General features: G+C 41.3%; 2 protein-coding genes across 4 annotated transcripts; both read right to left on the reverse strand.

Moving 5' to 3' along the window:
• Positions 1 to 20: 20 nt before the first annotated feature.
• Positions 21 to 10,626, reverse strand: haus5 (HAUS augmin-like complex, subunit 5). Its single transcript, XM_058390451.1, has 19 exons — positions 10,096 to 10,626; positions 9,954 to 10,016; positions 9,816 to 9,848; positions 9,135 to 9,159; positions 8,910 to 9,042; positions 8,542 to 8,701; positions 7,740 to 7,815; positions 6,373 to 6,455; positions 6,226 to 6,280; positions 5,715 to 5,842; positions 5,540 to 5,621; positions 4,973 to 5,121; positions 4,227 to 4,389; positions 3,739 to 3,819; positions 2,200 to 2,345; positions 1,989 to 2,082; positions 1,193 to 1,331; positions 912 to 1,044; positions 21 to 388 (listed from the first exon to the last, which is right to left on the reverse strand). Exons 1-19 carry the CDS (start codon positions 10,185 to 10,187, stop codon positions 286 to 288), a joined length of 1,938 nt encoding a protein of 645 aa, XP_058246434.1. The 5' UTR covers positions 10,188 to 10,626; the 3' UTR covers positions 21 to 285.
• Positions 10,627 to 11,965: 1,339 nt separating this feature from the next.
• wdr13 (WD repeat domain 13) lies at positions 11,966 to 23,854 on the reverse strand. 3 transcript variants are annotated; one of them, XM_058390145.1, is made up of 10 exons: positions 23,772 to 23,854; positions 23,154 to 23,215; positions 20,629 to 20,860; positions 18,473 to 18,582; positions 18,027 to 18,157; positions 17,642 to 17,949; positions 15,805 to 15,985; positions 14,148 to 14,289; positions 13,885 to 14,003; positions 11,966 to 12,563 (listed from the first exon to the last, which is right to left on the reverse strand). In XM_058390145.1, exons 2-10 carry the CDS (start codon positions 23,192 to 23,194, stop codon positions 12,379 to 12,381), a joined length of 1,449 nt encoding a protein of 482 aa, XP_058246128.1. In that variant the 5' UTR covers positions 23,195 to 23,215; positions 23,772 to 23,854; the 3' UTR covers positions 11,966 to 12,378. The 3 variants fall into 3 exon arrangements, with proteins under 3 accessions (XP_058246128.1, XP_058246127.1, XP_058246129.1); XM_058390144.1 differs by lacking the exon at positions 23,772 to 23,854 and adding an exon at positions 23,434 to 23,509; XM_058390146.1 differs by lacking the exons at positions 20,629 to 20,860; positions 23,772 to 23,854 and adding an exon at positions 23,434 to 23,452.
• Positions 23,855 to 24,977: the final 1,123 nt, after the last annotated feature.

Genomic DNA, 24,977 nt, shown 5'->3' on the forward strand with positions numbered 1-24,977 from the left:
GTCTGAAGGATCAATACAAAACACCCTGAAAGAGCAGTGCTGCTTGATTATTGACCTACATCACCACACTCCATCTATTCCTTAGAAGTTTCTACAAACAGAGCTGCTCGGCGCCACCTCCTTCTTTTTCCTAAAAAGGAACCGGAGGACGCTCGTCACCATCGTCTTTGCTGCCCGCATTAGTAGGAAACGCCTACATCATGTTAAAAATTACATACCGCTCCTTTAAAATCACTTAAAAGTGGATGGACTGAAGAAACACAGGTTGCAGTGATATAGAGAGGGTTAAAGATCCTTCGTAGCCAGTTTCCATCGCTGAAGCCACTGCTGGAACGTCAGTCCTTCCTGCTGCATGTCTGGCAGAGCAAACTGAGCCGGCTGCTCCCACCTAAACACACACACATGCATATCCTTAGTCGGACCGTTCACACGAAAACTCCAAGGAAGCCGCTCTTACACCTCCGTTCAACACCTTCCTGACTCGCATTGTTTCACAAGCTGCAAAGCTATTCTTAAAAAAAGGTCTCCTCGATGTGTGAAAGCAGTCTGCTCCTGTTACTTCCTGGCTTTAAGTTTCACAGTCCAGATATAGATGTAAAGATGACGGAGTGAACCATTTGTGTGCAAAAAAGTTCAGCTGGAATAGTAGAACGCTTTACTTTCTAAAACACTACTGAGAAATTACAAACCAGTAATAAATGTACACCTTAGCTCACGCGTGCATGGGTTGTCGGGGCAACCTGTCATTTATCGTAAAGAGAGAAATGTGTCCGTTAAATTTAAGAACAGATTAGTTCATTACAGTTTCAGCTTTCTAAAAGGAGGAGTCCTGAAATCTGAGTGTGTGTGTGTTAGAGATCACGGAGATCAGGTGTCAGAGGTTCTCTGAGGTTTGAGAGGCGTCTCCTCACCAGTGTGTGATGGCGGTGTTGACCTGACTCGCGTAGGCCAAGCCTTTAGAGCATCTCTGTGTGAGCTCCTGAACACGAGGCAACAGAGTGTGCAGCAGGTCTGCGTCCTCCATTTTCACACCCTGCAGCAGGGCTGTAACACACACACACCCCATATATACACACAATTTAAACACTTTTAGCAGTCACAGCTTTTAGACTGACCGTGCTACAGTATTTAACACACTACTACAAGGGCAGATTATAATCCTGAATACAGAGCAGCGAGGTGTGTGTGTTACCCTGCTGATTAGGAGCAGGCAGCTGCGCCGTTCGGTTCTGCATATCTGTTAGAGTGTCTGCGCGCAGCTGCAGGAGACGACAGAGGAAACGCAGCTGCAGCCTCTGAGACACGGCCTGAGAGACGAGCAACTCCGGCGCCTGGATGATAAACACACAGACGGCAACAATTTAAACGCTTGATCTATTAAATATTGCGCAAAGTGAAAGAAAAAAAAAAAAAAATCACCACAGACATTAAAAACGCTTCTAAGACAATCACACAGATTTAGAGTTACTTGGTACTAAAAAAATTATTCACAGAAAAGCAAATAACGTCAACAAGGCAACCCTGACACTCACTGTCGCCACCTACTGCTCTAATCATGTAACTTATAAACATGGTTACAGAGCGAATCAGTGAACCATTTTGAATGAATCTTTTCTTCAAACTCACTGAAACTAAATGACTCGAACTGAACACAGCTACACCACTGCTACAAATTCTATCTAATTAAAGATCAACACGCGCCGTACAGGTTTATCCATTTTCATGATGGGGAACGTCAGCGAAACATTAGTTCCTGTTCTCACTTACCTTACAGCAGCTAGAAACAGTCACTTCCTCTACAGTCTCTCTTTTCAGAGAGTAAGAAATAATATAAAAATAAACGCACCGAGAAACGGAGAGGAAACTCGTCTTTCCTGAAGATTTAGCTCTGATCCCTTATAAAGCATTTTTTTGAGTCCGTTCATCTGGAACGTCTCTCCTTCGAGCCGTTACTATGGAAACGATAAGAGCAGATTTGAGAGACTCACCATGTACAGAGGTGTGCAGAGGCTCTGATGGACGCCCTGCAGAGCCGGAGAGCTCACACGGTACAGGGAAAACTGATCCACCGGGATTCTCTCACTACATCACACAGGAGAAAAGAAAAGCCGTAGAACATCACAGGAAATACTGAAACTTTTTAAAATCATACCCATCACATAGTATAAGAAAAGGATCGGTGTATTTGCAAATGTTTACCCATCTACAATCCTGCGGTCCAGAGCGGAGAGACACACCGAGTTAAACAGCTTGGCCTCCTGGGACACGGAGTTACGGAGTTCGTTCGCAGACCGGATCACACCTCCAAACTGTGGACTGAGCTTCTCACACACAAACTGCTTCAACTGATGAAGAAAACGACACAGAAAACATCAGGGGTTGGGCAATACATTGAAATGATGCACACTATATTGCTAAAAGTTTTGGGACACCCCTCCAAATCACTGAGCTCAGGTGTTGTTTTTCAGGGGCTGGGCTTGGCCCCTTAGTTCCAGTGAAAGGAACTCTTAATGCTTCAGCTTCATACCAAGACATTTTGGACAATTTCATGCTCCCAGCTTTGTGGGAACAGTTTGGGGATGACCCCTTCCTGTTCCAACATGACTGTACACCAGTGACCAAAGCAAGGTCCATAAAGACATGGATGAGTGAGTTTGGTGTGGAGGAACTTGACTGTCCTGCACAGAGTCCTGATCTCAACCCCATAGAACACCTTTGGGATGAATTAGAGTGGAGACTGTGAGCCAGACCTTCTCATCATCAGTGCCTGACCTCACAAATGCACTTCTAGTGAAATGGTCAAAAATTCCCATAGACACTCTCCTAAACCTTGTGGAAAGCCTTCCCAGAAGGAGCATGAAATTGAAGATGTTATAGCTACAAAGGGGCGGGACAACTCCATATTACATTCATGTGCATGTAAAGGCAGACATCCCAAAACTTTTGGCAATATAGTGTATCTATAAAGACTAAATGTTGAATTTGTAAAGTATTTAATCATTCAAGAAAAAGGAGGAGGATTAGGTCTAAAATTAAGTCTTTTAATAACTAGGCAGGTTCGACATTATAATGTTTTCTCAACAAAACGCCCATATTCCTGATGCTCCGCCCCCTGGATCTCTGATGACAGAATAGAGCGTCTATGAAATTCAGTTCAATTTTATTTGTATAACTCTTAACAGGGGACACTGTCTCAGAGCAGTTATACAGAAATATAAAAATGACCAAGTTTTTATAAATGACAAATTTTGATTTAACCCTGAGGCAACGGTGTTGAAGAAACCTTGTCTTCAGCTGTGTAGAGTCAGCATGATTTCTGAAGTCCTACTCTCCACAGCAGTCCTGTAACTGACGTGTTCAAACACAAACAAATCTTCTGGTCCTGGTTTTCCTAAACTGGTTTCCATGATGGTCTACATATGGTCCTGGTTATTTATACAAGCAAGAAATAAAATACTCTGGCAGTTTGTTAACAAACCTATACATCACTTATTCTAATCTAATACTGTGATTTGTTTGTTTGTTTGATTGATTGATTGATTGCAGCAGCGCTCAGACGAGACCGATCGAAGGGCCAAAGCTGGTTCTGTCCAGCTTTCTTAAGCAGCAAGTCAAAGGACATTGATTTAAAGCAACATTCAGTTTGTTAATGAACAGACGAGAGGGGGGGGGGAGAGAGAGAGAGAGAGAGAGAGAGAGAGAGAGAGAGAGAGAAGGACAGCATACAGACAATCGTACCTCCAAGTGAACACGTGCGAGTTCAGTCTTCAAGGTGGAGTTTCCTTTGATCAGACTCCGTATCTGTTCCTGTCTAACATCCTGCAACACACACACACACACACACACACACACACACATTTTAACACAAAATGTTCCAGCACTTCTTAATCAAGTACGTGTCCAGTGTATAATCTACAACATGATCAAATGGATCTCCGGGGATGTGGGGGTATGGAAGCTCAGTGGTTAAGGTGTTGGATCAGAAGGTTTGAATCCCAGGTCCACTGAACTGTCACTGCTGGGCCCTTGAGCAAGGCCCTTAACCCCTGAATTGCTCAGGTGTATAAAATAAGATAAAATACAAGTCCCTCAGAGAAGAGCATCTACCAAATACCAGAAATGTAAATGAAATCATAACAAATGTTCTTGTTCTTCATCTTTCCTCCTTCTCGAGAAGATTCGATCGATTTTAGACACCGCTGGATTACGAGATCGCTGCCACATACCACGAGCTGCCTGAAGTCCATGATGCTTTGCCACTGTGTGTGGAGGCTGCGCAGGGCCTCGCGTTTCTCTCGGTTCTCCAGCTGGAGCTGTGCGCACTGCTCTCGCACACTGTCTCTCACCGCAGCCTGTCGCACCGCCTGCAGCTCCAACTCGAACACGCTCCTGGACACGGCAGGGGACACGGGTCAAGCGTGTTTAACGTTACAGATCAGAGCATATCTGCTGAAAAAGGCGGGTCTGACGAGGGGGCGGGGCTTAATAAAATTGAAACGTGAACAAAATGTATTTACTTCCATCAGAAAGAATTAAATTTGGTTTTTATATATATATAAATATATAAATTAATAATAATACAATACAATAATAAATATATATAAAATATAATAATAAATAAATTCCATCCTGCTGTATTCTGATTGGTTAGAAAGAAGTCAATACTATTCCACAAAATTAAATGTAATTATAAATGAATATAAAATACAACTTGACATGAAACTTTGGCAAACTGCTGTGATCTAAGAAGAATAAAATACTTTTAAAATACATGATGTGCTGTTAAAGGAAACTAATCACCGGACTGGATTATTATGATGAAACCAGAAGTGTTTTATTCTTCACGTTAGCTGATTAATCTTTCTAAATTCTTTCTAACTCCATAACTCGGTTTAGCTCAGGAATTAACCCCCAGTCTGGACAAATCCAACGTCAGCAAATAAATCAGCATTACTGCTGAGAGTGATCTCACCTGGTCATGGGGTTATCCAGGTCGTCCGTTCCCAAAATCCTTAGCTGGACCTCCTTCGTGAGAGCTCCGAGGTCAGCGTGCAGTCTCCGGACTCGACCCCGAACCTCTGCCAAGCGCATGTAACACTGTTCTACCTCCTCCCACGCAGACTACACACACACACACACACACACAATACACTGAGCATGAGGACATTATTTAAAATAAAATAAGGTCAGAAGGCGTTGATGAATTTTCCCGTCTCAGCAGCTCTGAGAGCGTTTCCAGACTTCTACACAAACGTAACTCATGCTGAATCCTTCAGATGGTCACTGATGGAGATACAGTGTATGTAGAACGTTTTGTGTATTGATTAGGAGACGGTCCTCCTCAAGGCATTTAAATCAGTCTGAGGTTTAAATACAGAAGATCCGAGACGCTCTGTGAGACGTGGGAGGAGCATGGACACTGAAAATAACGCCACCTTGTGCGCGGTTCAAGCTGTGAGCAGCCATGTTGCTCTGAGTTCATTAGATGAACTCTCGTGTTATTTTATTATTTTGTCGGATCGTCGTAATTTCCGCTCACCTGTAACAGGCTGCGAACAGACGGCAAGTCCTCCTCTTCCTCCATGGAGACGTCGAGAAGGTGATTACTCTCGTACCGAAACCTAGAGCCGTCAACAAATCCTCGTTTAAATGGGGGAAAAGAAACACAGAGCATTTTTTTTTTTTACAAATAAAAAACTGAACAGTTCTTATACCCGAGAGCAGAAACGTCACGTTCCACATCCAGAGATGCGGTTTTCTCCTCCAGCGCCACCTGCTGTTTGGAGGCCAAAGCCTGCAGAGCTGAAAGCACCTGATTGGGCGGGTGAGATCGCAGCACATCCTGGAAAAAACAAAACAAGAGTTTATAAATAAATAATAATCTGCAAATGTGTAAATGTAATGAAGTAAAAAATCTCACACATTCTAACAGAAATTGAAATAAATTTTTTAATTTAAGTTATTTGTAATTTAACCTGACTGTGTAATATATATGGAGATATATTAATCAGGAGGATACTTTAATCCGGAGATATTTTAATAGATATTTAGATATTTTCCTGTGCCTATATCCAATAAATTTAATTGTATTTTAACAAAACTGTGAATTGAACTGAACTAAAATCCAGGTGCCTTTATTGCTGTTATTTTTATTTATATTCATTTTTTTCCCTTAGTTTGTAAAATGTTTAAGTACACACACACACACACACACACACTCCTCACCTCCACGGCACTAAGCCAGTGCTGATAAGCTGCATTCCTCTGTTCAGGAGTGAATCTGCAGAGAATTAAACAATCGGTTTCATTAAACAGTATAACGATCGGAGGTGAAATTCTTCCTGTGTCGTTTTAAAGCACCACGGTTCTTACTCTGAAGAAGAAGACTTCAGCATGCTGTCCTGGAGAGACTGGAAAAAGACTACTCTCTCCCTGCAGAGATCCCGGACGTTCCTCTGTAGAGGGAAGAGACAGAACAGACTCAGAAATCAAGCAGCTGAAGAAATCCTGTGTGTTTGAATCTAACAGCTGGCTGAGGATTGCACCGTGATCCAGCTGTGTGTGAATAGGATGATGATGACCTCCTACACTTCTCTCACTGCATGTATAAATATGTGTGTGTGTGTGTGTTGAGGTGTGCATCTGCTTTACTCCGGATTCAAATTTAAGTTCCTGGAAAGTTTTTTGTGTACCAAAATACATCGACCAGGCATAACATTATGAGCAGTGAGAGGTGAAGTGAATAAGACTGATGATCTCCTCATCATGGCACCTGTTAGTGGGTGGGATATATTAAGCAGCAAGTCAACATTTTGTCTTCAAAGTTGATGTGTTAGAAGCAGGAAAAATGGACAAGCGCAAGGATTTGAGCGAGTTTGATGAAGGGCCAAATTGTGATGGCTAGACCACTGGATCAGAGCATCTCCAAAACTGCAGCTCTTGTGGTGATGCTCCTGGTTTGCAGTGGTCAGTATCTATCAAAAGTGGTCCAAGGAAGGAACAGTGGTGAACCGGTGACAGGGTCATTGGCAGCCAAGGCTCATTGTTGCACGTGGGGAGTGAAGGCTGGACCGTGTGATCCGATCCAACAGACGAGCTACTGTTGATCAAATTCCTGAAGTTAATGCTGGCTCCACAACTGCAGCTCTTGTGGTGGTGTTCCTGCACTGCAGTGGTCAGTATCTATCAAAAGTATCCTTTAAATCCTGTAAGTTGAGAGGTGGGGCTCATGGAGGCCCCAACTCACAACTTACAGAACGTCTGCTAACATCTTAGTGCCAGATACCACAGCACACCTTCAGGGATCTAGTGGAGTCCACGCCTCGATGGGTCAGGGCTGTTAAACAGGTGGTCATAAAGTTATGCCTGATCTGTGTGTATAATGACTTTCTGTGAGAGCTGTATTCACGTTCTACACACGTGAACGGAAGAAGGTGTCGGCTGAAAGCGTGTCACGATGAAAATATGCAGAGAATTTGTTTAAATTTTGTGTTCATTTCCATGATCACAAAATCACAACATCCTGGAGAGACTGTGATTTCCTTTTCTTTGTGAAATACTGCTGGGTTTATATAAAAAAATCTCTCAGAATCTGAAAACTGCAGAGATTTAAGAGGAATAAAACACACCAGTACATAACACTCTGCTATTCAGAGCTTTGTTTGTGCTGTTAAGACGTTTGACCGAAGTTTTTCTCAGACGGTACTGGAGTTACCACAAAGGAGCAGAGCGATTCTTACTAAAACCAGAGGCTCAGCAGCCATGCCGTCGTCTCCGCCGTCGGATCCTCCAAACACCACCTTCACCTCCGCTTTCCTGTGAACAAAAACAGAGCAAAATAAATAAATAAATAAATAAAGATTGAGCATCTATTACAACATGAAAAAGAAACAAAACTAGACTGTAAAATGTATATGATACAATTAAAGATGGCAACTGAGTTGAGACCCTGTATACCAACAAACAAACAAAAACAGTGGATTGTATATCGGAGGAGACATATCGGAAACCCACGATACCAGCGTTGCCTTCAGCATGCGTTCAAAAGCCAGGTGATTTTCCGGGTGTTTTTTTGTTGACAGATTGGTGGCGTGGGTGCTCTGTTCTATTTTTAGCCCAAGCTTGGTGGCACGACTTCCTGTGAGGAGCCTTGACATGGAATGCTTGGCTTGAGTCAGTTCTTTGTAAGCACCCGTACAGTTTCCATACGCTTCATATTGGGAATATTACTCATATTTTTGGGAACGGATTATCTGCATTTACATTATTTCTTATGGGATTATTTGTTTCGCAATAAACATTTTCACCTTAAGAACTCACCTCCAGAACCAATTAAATTCCTTTGCAGAGGTTCCACTGTATATTGTATTATAAAGGGAGTTTAACTGTAAAGGGCTTAAAAAGAGTAGGTTGGGTTGTTGCTGAAGACGTGAGTATCAATATCAGGATCAAAAAAACATTGAAAGTTCAATTCCAGGTTTCTATCGAGCGTCATATCGACTTTAGACAGGTGTGTGATGTGATGTGATGTGTGTTTGTTACCTAGACAGCTGTTCTAAAGCCTGCCGTTGGCTGCTGATGGTCTGTGTGTGGTGTGTGAGAGCGTCTCGTTCCTCAGCGCAGCGCTGCCTGAATGAGTCCAGCATCAGCTCCCTCAGTCTGCTCTGTTCATACTGAGCGCAGTGTCTGTTCACACTCTGCTCTACTCCACACACAATGTGGTGTAAGAGAGTAGTACAAACATGGTAATGTTCAAATGAGGGTGTAAATACTTATGCAATGCATAGTGAAAGACAAAAACCACAGATGCTGAACAGATCTTCTTCACAGATTGACTAGTTATGATGTAAAAATAATAATAATAATAATAATAATAATAATAATAATAATAATAATAAGGGAATCCTCACCTTCATTAGTGAGCTGCTCCTCGGCTGTGCTGATTTTCTGATCTATGTGGCCGAGTTCGGCCTGCAGCTTGGAGATCTCTCTCTGCAGCTCCACACGACGAGTGTCTGTATTTTGTCCCTCAACCTGCTTTAGCTACACACACACACACACCAAATCATTTTATCCCACTGTAATCTCCTGGAATCAAATCAGAAGTCCAAGATCCAAGCATTTTATCTTCTTACCTCTTTATCCTGTAGAAGTTTGTACCTTGGGAACCAAAATGTCAAGAAAAACTGATAACAGTTGTGTTCATGTCTCATACAATAAACACACACACACACACACACACACATTTACACCAGGATGAAGCTGGAAGTCAAGAAAACGAATAAACACCAGTGAGGACCTGCGTCAAACTTTTGTTTGCCTTCTTGAAGTCTATCTTCGAAGTATTTTTTAACTGAAGCTACAACATACTCAATCATAAGGATAAGACTTTCTTAGATTTTGCGGAATATCCTGTGCTGTCCTCCTATTGGTGGAGTTCAATAGAATATTTCTGACACAGACTAAAGATACGATGATAAAACACACACACTCCAAGACTCTCCCTCACGACCTCATCAATTCATCCAGGACGAAAGAATCTGATTGAACATCGTATTGTGTGAAACAATCCATCAATGAACCGTTTAGGAGCAGAAAGAGTCGACTCTTCCTGGCGAGTCGAGTCAAAAGATTCGACTCAGAAAAATAAGAGCCGGGAATGGGTTTAAAGTAAAAAAAAATTATGTAGTAGTGAAGTAAAAATAAAAATGGACTAGAGACATGATGAACAGAATACATTATCCACTAAGGATGCAAAGCAAAGCCGAAAAACAACATAATCATTATAAAAACGAGTCTGAAAGCAAAAAGGATACCATTGAAGATTCCCTCGCATGAGTCGCACCTTCCTGCAGAAGACAAACAATTCATAAATTGTATTTTTAAATAAATAAATGTCAAGATAAAGTGTTATAAGAGTGATGTTATTTATTTATTAAAAAAACAGACTTTACCTCTCACTGTAAACATGCTGTATGACATATTTCCAAATGGAGGCCCCTGTACCGACACATAACCTTAAGAAAAACAACAACAATTAGAACGTAAATAAGCAATAATTATGATTATAATACTTAATAAAGAGTTCTTGTTTACGTTTTAATGTAGCTGTCGTGTGGCAGGTTGTGAGGAGACAAATCCAGCTCTTCCGTCGCCCAACGCTTCACATCCTGAACCAAACTCCCCATTTTATCAGATAATCCCTTTCTAACACTTTAACTCTTCTATGAGTTATTAATATTAAACCGAAAATTGTAAATTATATATATATTTTCTCCTCTGACGCAGACCTAGAGCATACGCCGTAGCATACGTTATCTTCCAGCAACCCGTATTCTGACAAATCCCGCCTCTTCTCTGCTCTGATTGGCCAGAAGTTCGCACTCAGAAGTAATCACCCTATCAAAACGTCAAGCTAGAGTGTATTGTCCAATCACAATGGAGTGCGCTGAATACGGGTAGGAAATATATATCTTTTAAAAAGTTAGCTAACGGGTATTATGATAAACGAGCTCTAAACCTGAATAGTTAACCAAATTTGTGGATTTTTTTCTGCATATAAAACTGTAAAATAGCGTCCGAGTCAACTGTGTAACACACTAAATATACCAGAATTTTCTGGAAAGGTCGATTTAAGATTTGTTGTTTAAAATGCGCACCGCTTCCCGGGTTTATTTTACTTCCGCCGCGTCATACTACGTCATCAAGTAAGATGAATAAATCGTTTTCTAAGGCGTTTTACCCGTGAATAAAAATTTGTAAAAATTAATTTTACTACATATTTTTGTAAATTAAAATTCTAATAAAAAAGGACATCATAAGGGATATCATGATTGGACGAAATCTACAACTTAATACGAAAGATTAATTAACAGATGTTTAATAGATTGATGATTGATAGAAAAGCGTTTAGTCCTTGCAGAGAATCACACTAAAGAAACAAATAGTTTGGTGTAGAGGAACTTGACTGAGAGTCCCTGACACAAAGTCCTGACCTCAACCCCACAGAACACGTTTGGAATGAATTAGAGTGGAGACTGTGAGCCAGGCCTTCTCGTTTAAGATCAGTGCCTGACCTCACAAATGCGCTTCTAGTGGAATGGTCAAAAATTCCCACAAACACACTCCTAAACCTTGTGGAAAGCCTTCCCAGAAGAGTTGAAGCTGTTATAGCTGCAAAGGGTGGGACAATTCTATATTACATTCATGTGCATGTAAAGGCAGTTTTGGTCTGGCTCTCAGTCTCCACTCTAATTCATCCCAAAGGTGTTCTATGGGGTTGAGGTCAGGACTCTGTGCAGGTCAGTCAAGTTCCTCCACACCAGACTCACTCATCCATGTCTTTATGGACCTTGCTTTGTGCACTGGTGTACAGTCATGTTGGAACAGGAAGAGGTCATCCTCAAACTGTTCCCACAAAGTTGGGAGCATGAAACTGTCCAAAATTTCTTGGTATGAAGCTGAAGCATTAAGAGTTCCTTTCACTGAAACTAAGAGGCCGAGCCCAACCCCTGAAAAACAACACCTGAGCTCAGTGATTTGGAGGAAACTTTTGGCAATATAGTGTATATGAAGCTTCCTGTAAGGAGTCTTAAGTGTCAGCACTTGGGAAATTGGGACATGGGAAAGTCTCCAGGATCTTGTGCTATATGGTTTGCTGGTAACATGACATGTTGAGCTGTTTTTTTGTCCAAGTACCTTTCAAAGAGAGAGAATAGGACAGGCTACTTGTTTTAAACATACCTGAAAATGGTTAACTAGTACGCCATGCCAAACAGATGTGCTATGACATCACAGTAACTTTAGTGAGGCAACAGTGCCTCTATTTCATCACACCACCCCTGATTTTGATTATTTTCCCCTAACAGCATGACCAAGCCCGTGAAGTCGTCTCACTGTGGTTATCTTTACTTCAAGTAAATTATATCATCATGTACAGGATTCATAAATAAACAGGAAACACAGGTTGTGGAATGAAATGTATTACTTCATAACAAGACATAAATACAGTAGCGTTAACTTTGTAAGCCAGCATGAGCTCATCAGTGTTAAACATTAATATAATTTCTCTTTCAGACAAACACAAACACACAGGTCACATCATCCACAGCATACCAGTATTAAATAACCTCTCACTCTCTCTGATCCCTTCATTCAGACATTCTGATGCATTTGTCTCAAGCAAGCGTCTCACTCAGTCTAATCTAAAAACGTCACACAGGGATGACGGATAGTGAAACTTCAGACACACAGAAAGCTCTTTTTTTTTTAAAGAAATCAGCACAAGACCAGACAGCATATCGGCTCGGTAAAAGCCGGGTTGTAGATTTCAACATTGCACACGACTGAAGCTGCTGTTGCAGTTGGAAGCTTCTGCAGTTATTTCTGCTCGCGTCTCCAGATGATGACCATGCCTGTGGCGTCGGAGGAGGCCAGCAGGCTTTCGTCGCAGTTGAAGCTGACGTCCAGCACGGGGCCGCTGTGGCCTTGCAGCTTGTTTACAATGGCCTTAGTGTTGCGCTCCACATCGAAGAAGTAAACACACGCATCCTCGCTGCCGGTCACTGTGTGGGGAAGAGAATTCAATTCAAATTTATTTGTATAGTGCTTTTAACAATGGACATTGTCTCAAAGCAGCTTTACAGAACATAAACATAGCACTAAAGTCAAAGACTTCCTTAGATGGTAAGAGGAAGAAACCTCAAGAGGAACCAGACTCAAAAGGGAACCTCATTCTCATTTGGGTGACACCAGAGTGTGTGATGATAAATTATTATAAACACCGGAGAGGGTGATTATGCATATTGTCTTTTCTACAGTCATAAACAGTCAGTCAGAGTTGTGTGATGGAGATACAGCATGTGCAGAATGTTATTGTGTGGATTAATTAGGAGGAGGTTGTTGTCCACATTGGCTTAGCATCTTCTCTTTGAATGTCTGAAATTTTCATGAAGCGGAATTCTAACTGGAGCTGGTCCATCACTGGATGCCTCGGGATACTCGCAGGGTTAGCCTGTTCTCACTGAAGGTCCGAAATCTTCATGAAGCGGAACACACTGTAAAGGCGATGTGCACAGAATGGAAACTAAGAGGTATTGTGCTCACGATTCAAACGTCCTTCATTATCAAGAGATCATCGCTTAAAAATTTACATTAAAGTGGTAGTCTTATGGAAGTCTGTCTCATCTAGAACCCTAAAAATATCTGCATTAATCCTCATCTGGTTCTTACTGCAATCTATAAACATGAGCAAAACCTCACCATGTGCCTCACCGCTCTAACAGGGAGGGTCCTATGTTTTTCGTTTATTTATTTTAAGCACAGTTTAGACACAAGGCGATGAGGAACTCGTTGAGGTTAAACAACTCACTCTACAGCTCCCAAAATTGGTCTCAAAAACCACAAAATACTTAATTTGTCAAAGTGTGGTGGTTTGGGATGTTATGAGCTGTGACTGAAATCTAGCCTAGGGCATCTCCTTGCAAAGATCACGCCGTGCAAGCAGTCAAACACGACGGGAAAAACAGTCAGGCCACATAACGATGTCTACAACCTCACACACTGAGCATCACCATTCAATCGATCAAGCTGTTGCTTAGCTACGTTCTGTAGAGATGCCATGAGACGCACATAAGCCTGGTCAGTTCAGCTTTTATCCGAATAAATGCTGCTGAAATCTCCATGTCGCAGTCGGAAAGAAATGTCATTTTCTCACTTTTTATTTGAAATAATTTTTGAGATTTTGAGATTCATACAAAAAGAAACATATCCAACTCGGGGAAGGCTGAACGAGGATAATAATGTTCAGATAAATAAAATAAACATTATGAGTGAGCTAATGAAATGTGTGTGCTGATGGAGATGTAGATGTATGGTACTGCTTACCGACGCAGGCTCCCTGCCTGAAGGACATGAGTGGACAGAAGATGCTGTGGAGATGCTGTGAGCCATGCTGGATGGGGAAACTCCTCTTCAGCTGCAGCGTGCCTTCATTATCCACCACCCTGCAGAACCATAACCACATTCACATCTCAGTAACCATTAAGTTATTTCTGTTAATCACACACTTCTCCTGAATCACATGTCTAAGTGTGTGTTTGTGTGTGTTTATATATATATAATGTGTGTGTGTGTGTGTGTGTTATGACCTGTAGAGCAGCAGCTTGTTGACACAGGCGTTGATGAGCAGAGACGGATCCCGAGCCTCTCGGCTGATCCACGAGCGAGCAGAGATGCTGGAGATGGGGCTTCCTTCATTCACCACCAACCTCTTAGCTTTAGTCAGCTTCCCTGTGCAACAAAAAGACTTCAGCATACACACACACACACTGCACAGATAAACACCACCCTGGCAGGCAACTCGTTTAACAAGACATCACCGCAATGTCAATGCCAAGCTCTTTGGAATATTCTTTACATTTTAAAATTTTTGTCATGTGATAATCAATTTCCTCTTCAGGAACATGCCTCCTGTGAAAATGTGTGACCACGTAGCACTCAGATTATCTTAGCCATGTCCACACTAATAAGTTTTGGTTTAAAAACGTATATTTTACTATCCGTTTTGGCCTTCCGTCCACACTGAGACGGCATTTTTAGTCAACTGTTTGAAAACGCTCTCCAAAGTGGATAAATCTGAAAACGTAAAAGTGTCTCAGTGTGGACTGTGAAAAAGGAGGCTTTCGAAAACTATGACGAATTCTTAGTCATGTGACCAGTTCAGCTAAGATGGTGGACGGTGTTTCAAAGAGCCGGAAAGTAAATAAATGCCTTTTTTATGTTCAGAAATCCCTGTAAAAAGGAGGAAGCGTTTGTGTGGGTCTGTGGTAGCAGAAGCGCTGCATTACTGCCACATTCTGCTCCCTGGGAACTTTGCCTTTTATGAAGTTTTGTGGGCGTGACTAAATGTAAATCAGCTGTTTGCAGTTTGTATGCCGATCACATTTGTATCGGCATACAAATGTGAGCACGAAGAAAATTCAATTCAATTCAATTTCGTGAAGCTTTTGTAGATCCGGCAGGAATTTTCATTCCGGATTGAACACAGGTTTACTTGCGGCCTGCTAAACGAGGCCCTCTCCAAAAACATCAGCTCGAGGTTTGCCAGCTTTCTGAGTGTTGATTACACCGCGTTCACACTGCAGGAGTGTTATCGACAGTTCTCAAAGAGCCGGAGCAGCCTGGTCTCAGTAGATATCCAACCAGAAGTGGAGCTTCCAGTTCTTATTAAACTCCGAAATCCTGCCGTGTCATTGGCTATTTCAAGCATTTAATCTCGCTCAAGACACCGAAATCCAATCGGAAGCCTGAAGAGTTTGTCCTAGAGGATGTTACGAGGAACTTTCATTTTCCATGAAAGAAATATAGCCTGTCAAAAAGGAATGGAGTCCTAAATCATTTCCCTCCGCAGAGACTCGGGATCTGTATAAGGCGGTATCTGTTATACCGCACTGCAGAGGGGGAAAAAAAACATACTTTGAAAGAGTGAAAAAAATGTAAAAATCCCTAGCAATATTTATACAAATATTCATAAACAGTAATTATTAATGTTTAGTTTGGGTCTCAAGGCTGCACAATGCTCACTCGCTTCATCCAGCCTTTGTTGTCGGTGTTCAATATTTCTGAGTCATAATCCAGAGACACCATGTTCTGCACAGATTTCTAGTTTTGGTTCAAATCATTCCTCTTCATAAACACAATGAATTCTGCATCTCAGCTGCTTATCTATCCGTTACATGTATGGAAAGAAAACGTTTGGGTCTCCAAAATCATCATGCAGAACTTAAAAGGACAGGTCATCACTACCTGTGGCCATATCAAAGAGGAAGGAGAATATGCTCCCTCGGTCATCCCCGGCCCACAGGATCCTCCCTGGGGCATCGAACGACAGCGACAACACGCGACCGGTCAGTTTACTCGAGCCACCTTTGACTTTCTTTCCCGTGGAGATGTTCACCACCTGCAGCAGGTGCTTACTGTTTCCGACCTGGACAGAAAACCACAGTGGAGTGTTAACATATGGTCATGTGAAAAAAAGTACGCCAGTACTCCTTTAATCTTAATCAACTTCTATAAACAAATGCATAACCTTAAATAACATTACAAGTTGAAATCTGTTCTGTTTATTAACAAAGTAAACCACTCAGAAACCAGATTGGGGGGAAAAAAAAAGAGCGATAAGCATCCAGGTGTTGCTAATGAAAGGCATAAGATTAGATAAATTATGAAAGCATGTGGCTACTTCATTAAAATTTTGGCAGCATGGTGCGCTGAAGCACTCAGGGGTGCGTCTACATCATGCCAAGAAGAAAGAACATCAATCACGACCTCAGAGACACGACGGCTGCTGCTTATCTGTCGAGGAGCGGTTAGACGGCCGTCTCTGAATAATTTGAAATTGACCATTCTACAGGTTTTTTTTTTTAGACAGCGGGCAGTTTACTTAGGAGTGGACGCCCCAGCAAATTCAGTCCAAGGTCAGAATATAAAGAGCTACATCATAAATGTTTACCTTCACTGCAGCACAATCAGATCAAGACTAAACAAGTATGGCTTGATAGGAAAAAGCATTTTCTCTCCATGAAAATAGGGCAGAATTAGGTTTGAAAAATTGTATCAGAACAAACCAAAACAGTCTGGAACAATGTACACTGGACTGATGACCATTGTGATGAGGTACAGGTCTTCATGTACAGCATCATGTTTGGTGAAAAACACAAAAAACGCCTCATACCAAATGTCAATCACACTGGTGGAAGGGGTGAGGATTTGGGTTTGTTTGCAGCTTGGGAACCTGGGAGACCTGCAGTCATTGAGACAACCATAAACTCCACCAGAATATACTTGAGAGAAATGTGAGGCCATCTGTCCAGCAGTTTCAGCTAGGCAGAAATTCATGCAAAAGGACAAATGATCCCCAGGGACACTAGCAAATCAATATCTCAGTGGTTTAAGGACATGCTTAGATGGTTTAAGATGTTGGTCCTAAAAATTGTTCTACACTGATCAGGCATTATGACCACCTGCCTAATATTGTGTTGGTCCCCATTTGGTGCCAAAACAGCCCTGATCCACCTGAAGGTGTGCTGTGGCATCTGGCACCAAGAGGTTAGCAGCAGATACTTCACAACTTAAAGGACACTTTTGATAGATACTGACCACTGCAGACCGGGAACACCAACACATCAGCTGCAGTTTTGGAGATGCTCTGAATCAGTGGTCTAGCCATCACAATTTGGCCCTTTGTCAAACTCGCTCAAATCCTTACACTTGTCCATTTTTTCTACTTCTAACATCAACTTTGAGGACAAAATGTTCACTTGCTGCCTAATATATCCCACCCACTAACAGGTGCCATGATGAGGAGATACTCAGTCTTATTCACGGCACTTCTCAGTGGTCATAATGTTATGCTTGATCGGTGTACACGTTACTGAACTTTAAGGCAGAATAATTTAATCCCACATGGTTTCTGGATGTTGGTTTGATTAAAATCTGTTGTGTTTATTTTTTTATAGAAATTGGTGAGTACCAGACTACTGATGCTTTCTTTTTTCCCATGACTGTAAACTGTAGCAACATCAGATATATTTCTCTTATAGCGAGATCGATTCATCGCTTGCTTCTAAACTTCAGCACCCACCACAGTGAGATTGTTATTCATGGGCTGGAAGGTGCAGCAAAGGAGTTCGCTCGTTTCCGGATCGGCGACCTCGCGGATACATCGACCGTCCTCCGTGTTCCAGATACGCAGCGTGCCATCCAGCGACGTCGACACGATGATGTCGTTGCTAAGTGACCAGGCAAAGTCAGTCACAGGACCCGCGTGTCCTCTCAGCGTCACCTTGACGGTCGGCGGAGGCGGGGACAGCGTCATTATTGACAAGGTCCCGTCCAAGGAGCAGCAAGCAAGGAGGTGCTTGTCGTCGTTGGCGAACTGCAACCGAGGGACTGAGGAAGCAAAAGCGGAAACATGTGATATCATAGGATATACAGCCACACACTTAAGTAAAACTTGTGTTACTTACCAGCCGAGTCGACGTGTTGGTCGAAGATGTGATGCATGCCAGCGAAGGCGTAATTCTCACTCAGAGTAGTGTCGCCTGCCATGGCACGACTCGCCTCCGCCACAGAGGTAGGCACCAGGCTGCCTGGAGGCCTGCAAACACAAATGGTTCTGTTAGAAAGGTGTCAGAATACACAGTGTCAGGGATGTTTTGGCAGCAAAAGGGGGACAGGCACAATATTAGGCAGGTGGTCATAATGTTATGCCTGATCGGTGTGTTGCTGCTGTATGTGTATTCTGTCTACATAAAGAATTGCCTTTAGGGACGATAAAATTTAGGTTAAGAGTGGTGCAAAGACAGCAGACAGTGAATACAAGACATGTCAAATGATCACAAACTGCAGGTCAAGAGGAAGACGCAATTTGCTGTGGTCTAGTGCATGCAGAACAACATTACAATAACTTTACCTCTCTTCATACACTGCCCTGTTCATCTGGGCCTGCAGCTGATACGAACCACGGCTCACTGAACGACGGTGACCTCGAGCGCCCTGAGCCCTGGAGTCCTCTTCAAAGTCCTGAGAGAGAGAGAGAGAGAGAGAGAGAGAGAGAGAGGGAGAGAGGGAGAGAGGGAGATGGGAAGTGATGAGAGAAAGAGGACAAAAAGAAAAATATACAGAGACATAGGAAGTGTAGACATGCAAATATAAGTAAACAAAAGGAGAAGGCCGGGTTAGGCCAGATGCAGAAAGAAGCTTCAATAAAATAAAATAAAAAAGTGTGTTTTCTATATGCTTGCTTATTCTACTGCTTCATTCTCAAAAAAACTTTCTCAAAAGCAATATGAAAAGAGATTCAAGATAAAAAAAAGGAAAAAAAAATGGTTCATGGAAAGTTCTTTGGTGATTTATGTGTACTTTAACTTATGCAAATGGTATAAACATTACTGACACCACCAGCAGTCTCTATAAGAGCTAAATCTGCTAATCACACACACACACACACACACACACACACAAACCCCATGCAACACCCCAGAGCGTAAAAGGGGACCAGTCACGCTTGGCTAATTTTGTAATAGCAGTAAGTGCTTCATCGTGGCAAAACAATTGCAGTAGTCACATTAAAGCAATGTTGGGGAAAAAAATCTGCAGAAAGGAATAAATGCCAAGAAACAACAACTATCATGGTGTGTATTATCTATCCTCTATCCCAGGAGCACTTCTCAAACTTGTTTCTCCCCTGTCAGTAACAGTGGATGGTTATATAATTATAGATGTGCCAACCCATGTCTACTTTTTGGGAGAATTTTTCCAAAAATTTTTCCCCTCTTCCTCATACATGAGCTCACAAACGTCAGCGATTGGCCAACATCACCGTAATTGACAGGGGAATAGAAAGAGAAAGAGAGAGAGAGAGAGAGAGAGAGAGAGAGAGAGACAGAAAGGGTGAAAAGCCAAAGAAAGATAGACAGAATGTGCAAACTGATGGATGGATGGATAGAGAAAGAGAGAGAGATAGAGAGAGAAAGAAACCAAAGAAAGCCAGGCAGAATGTACAAACTGATAGATAGATAAATAGATAGAGAGAGAGAGAGAGAGAGAGAGAGAGAGAGAGACAGAAAGGGTGAAAAACCAAAGAAAGCCAGGCAGAATGTGCAAACTGATAGATAGATAGATAGATAGATAGATAGATAGATAGATAGATAGATAGATAGATAGATAGATAGATAGATAGATAGATAGATAGATAGATAGATAGATAGATAGATAGACAGATAGAGAGAGAGCATAGACAGATAGAGAGAGAAACAGATGGAAAGACAGTCAAAGAATGAGAGAAAGACAGAGGGGGGGGTGGGGTAAGAAACCAGAGAAAGACAGTCAAAATGTGCATTAGAAAGACTGAAACAGATAGCGATAGAGAGAGAGAGAGAGAGAGAGAGAGAGATAGAGAGAGAGAGAGAGAGAGAGAGAGAGATAATAAGCATGGCCAGTTTTCCTCTCACAGACTCCCGGGTGATTCTCAAGATGCAAGCGTTTTTCTGTTGCTCCGCTCAGGAGCCTCTTCTAATGTCTATTTTTTTTTTAAATATGTACAACTTTAAATTTGTCTGAAGCGGATTTAATAAATTCACAGTGCTGAAAAATTCAGAAACCAACGCTGCCAACACGGCTAACAAGTCTCCTGGGTGGACGTAGGAAAGAGACAGCTATCATAACTGCTGCGGCTAAACTGTAAATATTGGCACCTCTGCTGGAAAGCGTAATGCAGTTTGAGAAGCGCTGCTCTGCTCCTTCCTCTTCACACACACACACACACACACACCATGACAGTAATGCTCATCACGTTCATGAATACATCCATCAGCGTGGGTTCATCGCCAGCCTGACTGTTCCCCTTTAATGTGATTACACTGGACAATCATGGACAAGATTAACAGCTGCTGCATTTTCGCTCCATCCTGAATCGATGTAATTTAATAAGCAACTGCTGGAGAAAGATTCCCACTCCGAATTTTCTCAGCCATATTTTTTCGACCGTGTTAAGTTCATTAGTTTTTATTTGTGTTGGTTTGTTTTGTCCTAAATGAATGCTTTATCTTCTCCCTTGAGAAGCCTAACCTCCATGCGGTCCAGTGTGGTGCGGGAGCTGCGCACGCTGCTGGCTCTGAAGCTGCTTTGCTCGGACAGTGGGCCGTAGCGCAGGGCGAGCAGCTGGCTGCGCAGACGCAGGTATTGCCTGCGCAGCACCGGCTCAAAGCCACACTTAGCGTTCTCGCGGAGCAGCTGGCTACGCCGGCGGATGTACTGCGTGCGGAACTGGGGGAACGTAGGAGTGCGGTAAGCATTGTACCTGGATCGAGGAAGAGCAAAACAGAAGAGGGAGGGAGAGAGAGAGAGAGAGAGAGAGAGAGAGAGAGAGAGAGAGAGAGGGAGAGATACAGAGAGAATGTGAGAGATTGATTATGTGATTTTGAATTCTATATATACATACACTGATCAGGCATAACATTATGACCACTGAGAGGTGCAGTCAATAAGCAGGAAAAATGGACAAGCGTAAGGATTTGAGCGAATTTGACGAAGGGCCGAAATTGTGATGGCTAGACCACTGGATCAGAGCATCTCCAAAACTGCAGCTCTTGTGGGGTGTACTGCAGTGGTCAGTATCTATCAAAAGTGGTCTAAGGAAGTGACAGTGGTGAACCGGTGACAGGGTCATGGGCGGCCAAGGCTCACTGATTAACGTGGGGAGAGAAGGCTGACCCGTGTGATCCGATACAACAGACGAGCTACTGCTGCTCAAATTGCTGAAGAAGTTAATGCTGGGCAAAATAAACATTAGAGCATTTTTAAATAAGGCTTAGTTTCAAATTATAGGAATTATATATATATATATATATATATAATTCCTATAATTTGAAACTAAGCCTTATTTAAAAATGCTCTAATGTTTATTTTGCCCTCTCTGTCTCTAAAAAACATGTTCTACATCCTGTAAATCTTGGCTGGCTAGATCCACACACTCGCATTTCAGCTGCCTACTGTGCTGCAATATGCTCTGTGTGTGTGTGTGTGTGTGTGTGAGTGTGAGTGTGACTTCTGCTCCACGTTGCCCGGATATCAAAGTGAATTACCCAGAGTGGCTCTTGTATAATCAGCTTTTTAGAAACTGAGGTACTTCATTTCAAATTTTAAACGTTTGCTCAGATCCTTAAGAGTGAAATTCTGTTTCCAGATTATTAAATTAAATTAAATTAAATTTCAGCTGAAAATTCAACTGGCTATAATACTAACTCAAAAATGCTAATTGATTTTAGATTTTAGCACTCCAGTGCAGATTTCTAAATTCTGACTGACATCAGGAATATTTCATTATAAACACCTGTAGTGTGTGTTTCAGGGTGGAGCTTTTCTTTAGGTGAGTCTTTTAGGTGTTGTCCAGTCCATAAAGTGATGCCACCGTAGACACTGATCACTATATTTTTTAATGTTTATTCCTGTTTAGAGACTTGTGATATATCTAGCACGTTTTTCAGTGGACGTTAGCGCCTGTTCTACAGTCAACAGGGGTTTTCAGCTCACATCACGGTTGAGAGAGAGAGTTCAGTTAGGTTCACTCTGATCATCACTCTTCCCACTGACTAATCACTGACCAAACCATATCATTCTTTCCTCTGGCCAATCACTGGTTATCAAAATTTTTTCCTGTTGAACAATCACTGATCAGAATTTTTCCCTCTGACCAATCCCTAGTTATCAACCTTCACACTGACCAATCACCATTACTCTTCCCTCTGACCAATCCCTGATCATGATTCTTTTCCCATTGACTAATCACTGATGATTCTTCACATTGACCAAACCCTATTATTCTTCCCTCTGACCAATCAATGGTTATCCGATTTTCTTCCCACTGGACAATTGCGGATCAACATTCTCTCCTCTGGCCAAACTCTGGTCATCAACCTTCACAGTGACCAAGCACCCTCACTGGTCACACTGACCAATCCCTGATCTTTATTTTTTCCCCAATAAATAATCATTGATCAACATTCTTCACATTGGCCAAACCCTGATCTTCATTCTTTCCCCTGACCAATCCATGGTCATCAAACTTTCTCACATCACTATTGCGGCTGACCAATACCTGATTGTTTGCACTGATCAATCCCTGATCAACATTCTTCTCATTGATCAACATTCTCCACATTGACCAAACCCTGATCTTCATTCTTCCCTCTGACCAATCCATGGTCATCAAACATTTCCTGCCGACCAATCGCTGATCATCACTCTTCCCACTGGACGTCATCATTCCACCTGACCAATCACTGACTATCACTCTTCCCTCTGACTAATCCGTGGTCATCAACCTTCACACTGACCAATCACCATCGTAAGATTCTGTAACGCGTAAAAGGTCATTTTGTGGTGCCGTGACCCAAGACAGCTTATTATTTTCTATTCTGAAGAGAGAAAGAAAACTCTTTTCTACATTTATTGAGAACGGCTCGTGCACCCAGATTTTTATCTCAATATGCAAATGAGCCCGTGACGTCACCCAGCTTGCTCTTCCAGCTACTTCTCTTTTTGAATATAATGAAAACCCTAATGTATTTTTTGTTTTGTTTATTTCCGCTCACCTTGCGTCCACTGCCAGCACCTGCTGCCACACTGCAGCCATACCACACACACTCAGGGGCACCTAAAGGGAATAAGGATAAGAAAATACAAGCTCATAAAAAGACACACTGACTTTCATTTAAAAAAAAAAAAAGAAATGCTAAAGTTATATAACATGTCTATAACGTGTGCTATAACATCCTTCCTGTTTCCCGGATACGACTAAGGGCAGGACAGCTGTCCTAGCTTAGTTTAGCTTAGCTTCTTTTCTAGCTTATCTGTAAATAAAGTGCATCATACGCATTGCAGTACAGGCGAGTCGCTCATGCTGAAGCAGTAATCAATCCACTGGCGGTTGTTATTTATTTACCAGAAAACCTCTACAAAAAATAAAGAAGCAGAGCAGTGATGCTCCGAAGCTAGTGTTAGCACAATGCTAAGGAAACCAGCATAGACGCTAGCTAGCTTAGCCGCTCTGACAGACGGAAGACAGCCAGCCAGCTAGGCGACTAAATGATGTCAGCCGCCCAAACACATAACATGACATCACTGCGGCTATATATATTTAATTCTTTCACACACACACCTTTTAAAAAACGAATAAAAACGAGCCATTTTTCTCGATAATAAACACCTACCTTCAATTTCCTCACCGGAACATTTTTCCCCCCCTCCGGCACGGAACGGAACGGAGGAGGTCACGTGACGCGGACAGGCTCCCTACGCCTGGAATTACGCAGGTCACCATGGCAACGTCCGTACTCGCATACTACCGTGCTGGAGAGTGCGCTGCGTGGAAGAATACGCACTATTTTTTTTTTTAAAGTGCGCACTGAAATAGGTACAGAAAAAGAAAAAAATCTGAAATATAATGTGAAAAATTATTTCTAAAAATTTCTGGTGATGAGATTTATGTGGGATGAAATGAGATTTTATTTAAGCTAGTTCAAAAATAAAATAAATAAAATAACACAACAAAATAGTATTAGGAAAATTTAAACATTTATAAAATATTTATTACTAATGTTTACTGATGAATACATAAATACCCAAGGTATTTATGTATTTTGTAATATTTCAAGTAAATATATAAATATATTTAAAGTTAAATTAAAACATAGACGTCACAAAAGAAAATAGCATGAGTTGTATAGTTGTAGAAGTAATAAAAAATATTTTAATATCGCTAAATACTGTATGTAGCAAATTGTATGATAATAATAATAATAATAATAATAATAATAATAATAATAATAATAATAATAATCTATTTGAGTATATGAAATAGTAGTATAATAGATAAATAAATAAATGTGGTAAGAAACTGTTATTTAAAAAAAAAAACCAATGCTTTTTAATTAAAATGTATTATTATTATTATTATTATTATTATTATTATTATTATTATTATGTTCATGCTATAATCTTGATATAAATAAATTATAATTATAATTTAATATAATATAATATAATATAACCACATATATATATATATATGTGGTAAGAAACTGTTATTTTAAAAAAATCCCATGCTTATTTTTTAATTCAGCTCTATTATTATTATTATTATTATTATTATTATTATTAAAATGTTCATGCTATAATCCTGATTTAGACTGTTGTATAGTCCATTAAGTTAATTAAGCATTACAAACACGTTGCACACATACCATTACATAAAACTTTAATGTATTTTGTTCTGAAAAGCACCAGAAGCTTTTCCATAAACATTACATCAAAATAAGCAAACCTACATGAGACAAATCATCTACATCTACAAGTGACAAACAGAGCAGTGATGTGTAATTCCACTAAAGTGACCGATGATCTGATGCCATTCTGCA

The sequence above is a fragment of the Hemibagrus wyckioides genome, linkage group LG05, assembly GCF_019097595.1.
Source record: "Hemibagrus wyckioides isolate EC202008001 linkage group LG05, SWU_Hwy_1.0, whole genome shotgun sequence".
Classification (NCBI taxonomy): domain Eukaryota; kingdom Metazoa; phylum Chordata; class Actinopteri; order Siluriformes; family Bagridae; genus Hemibagrus; species Hemibagrus wyckioides.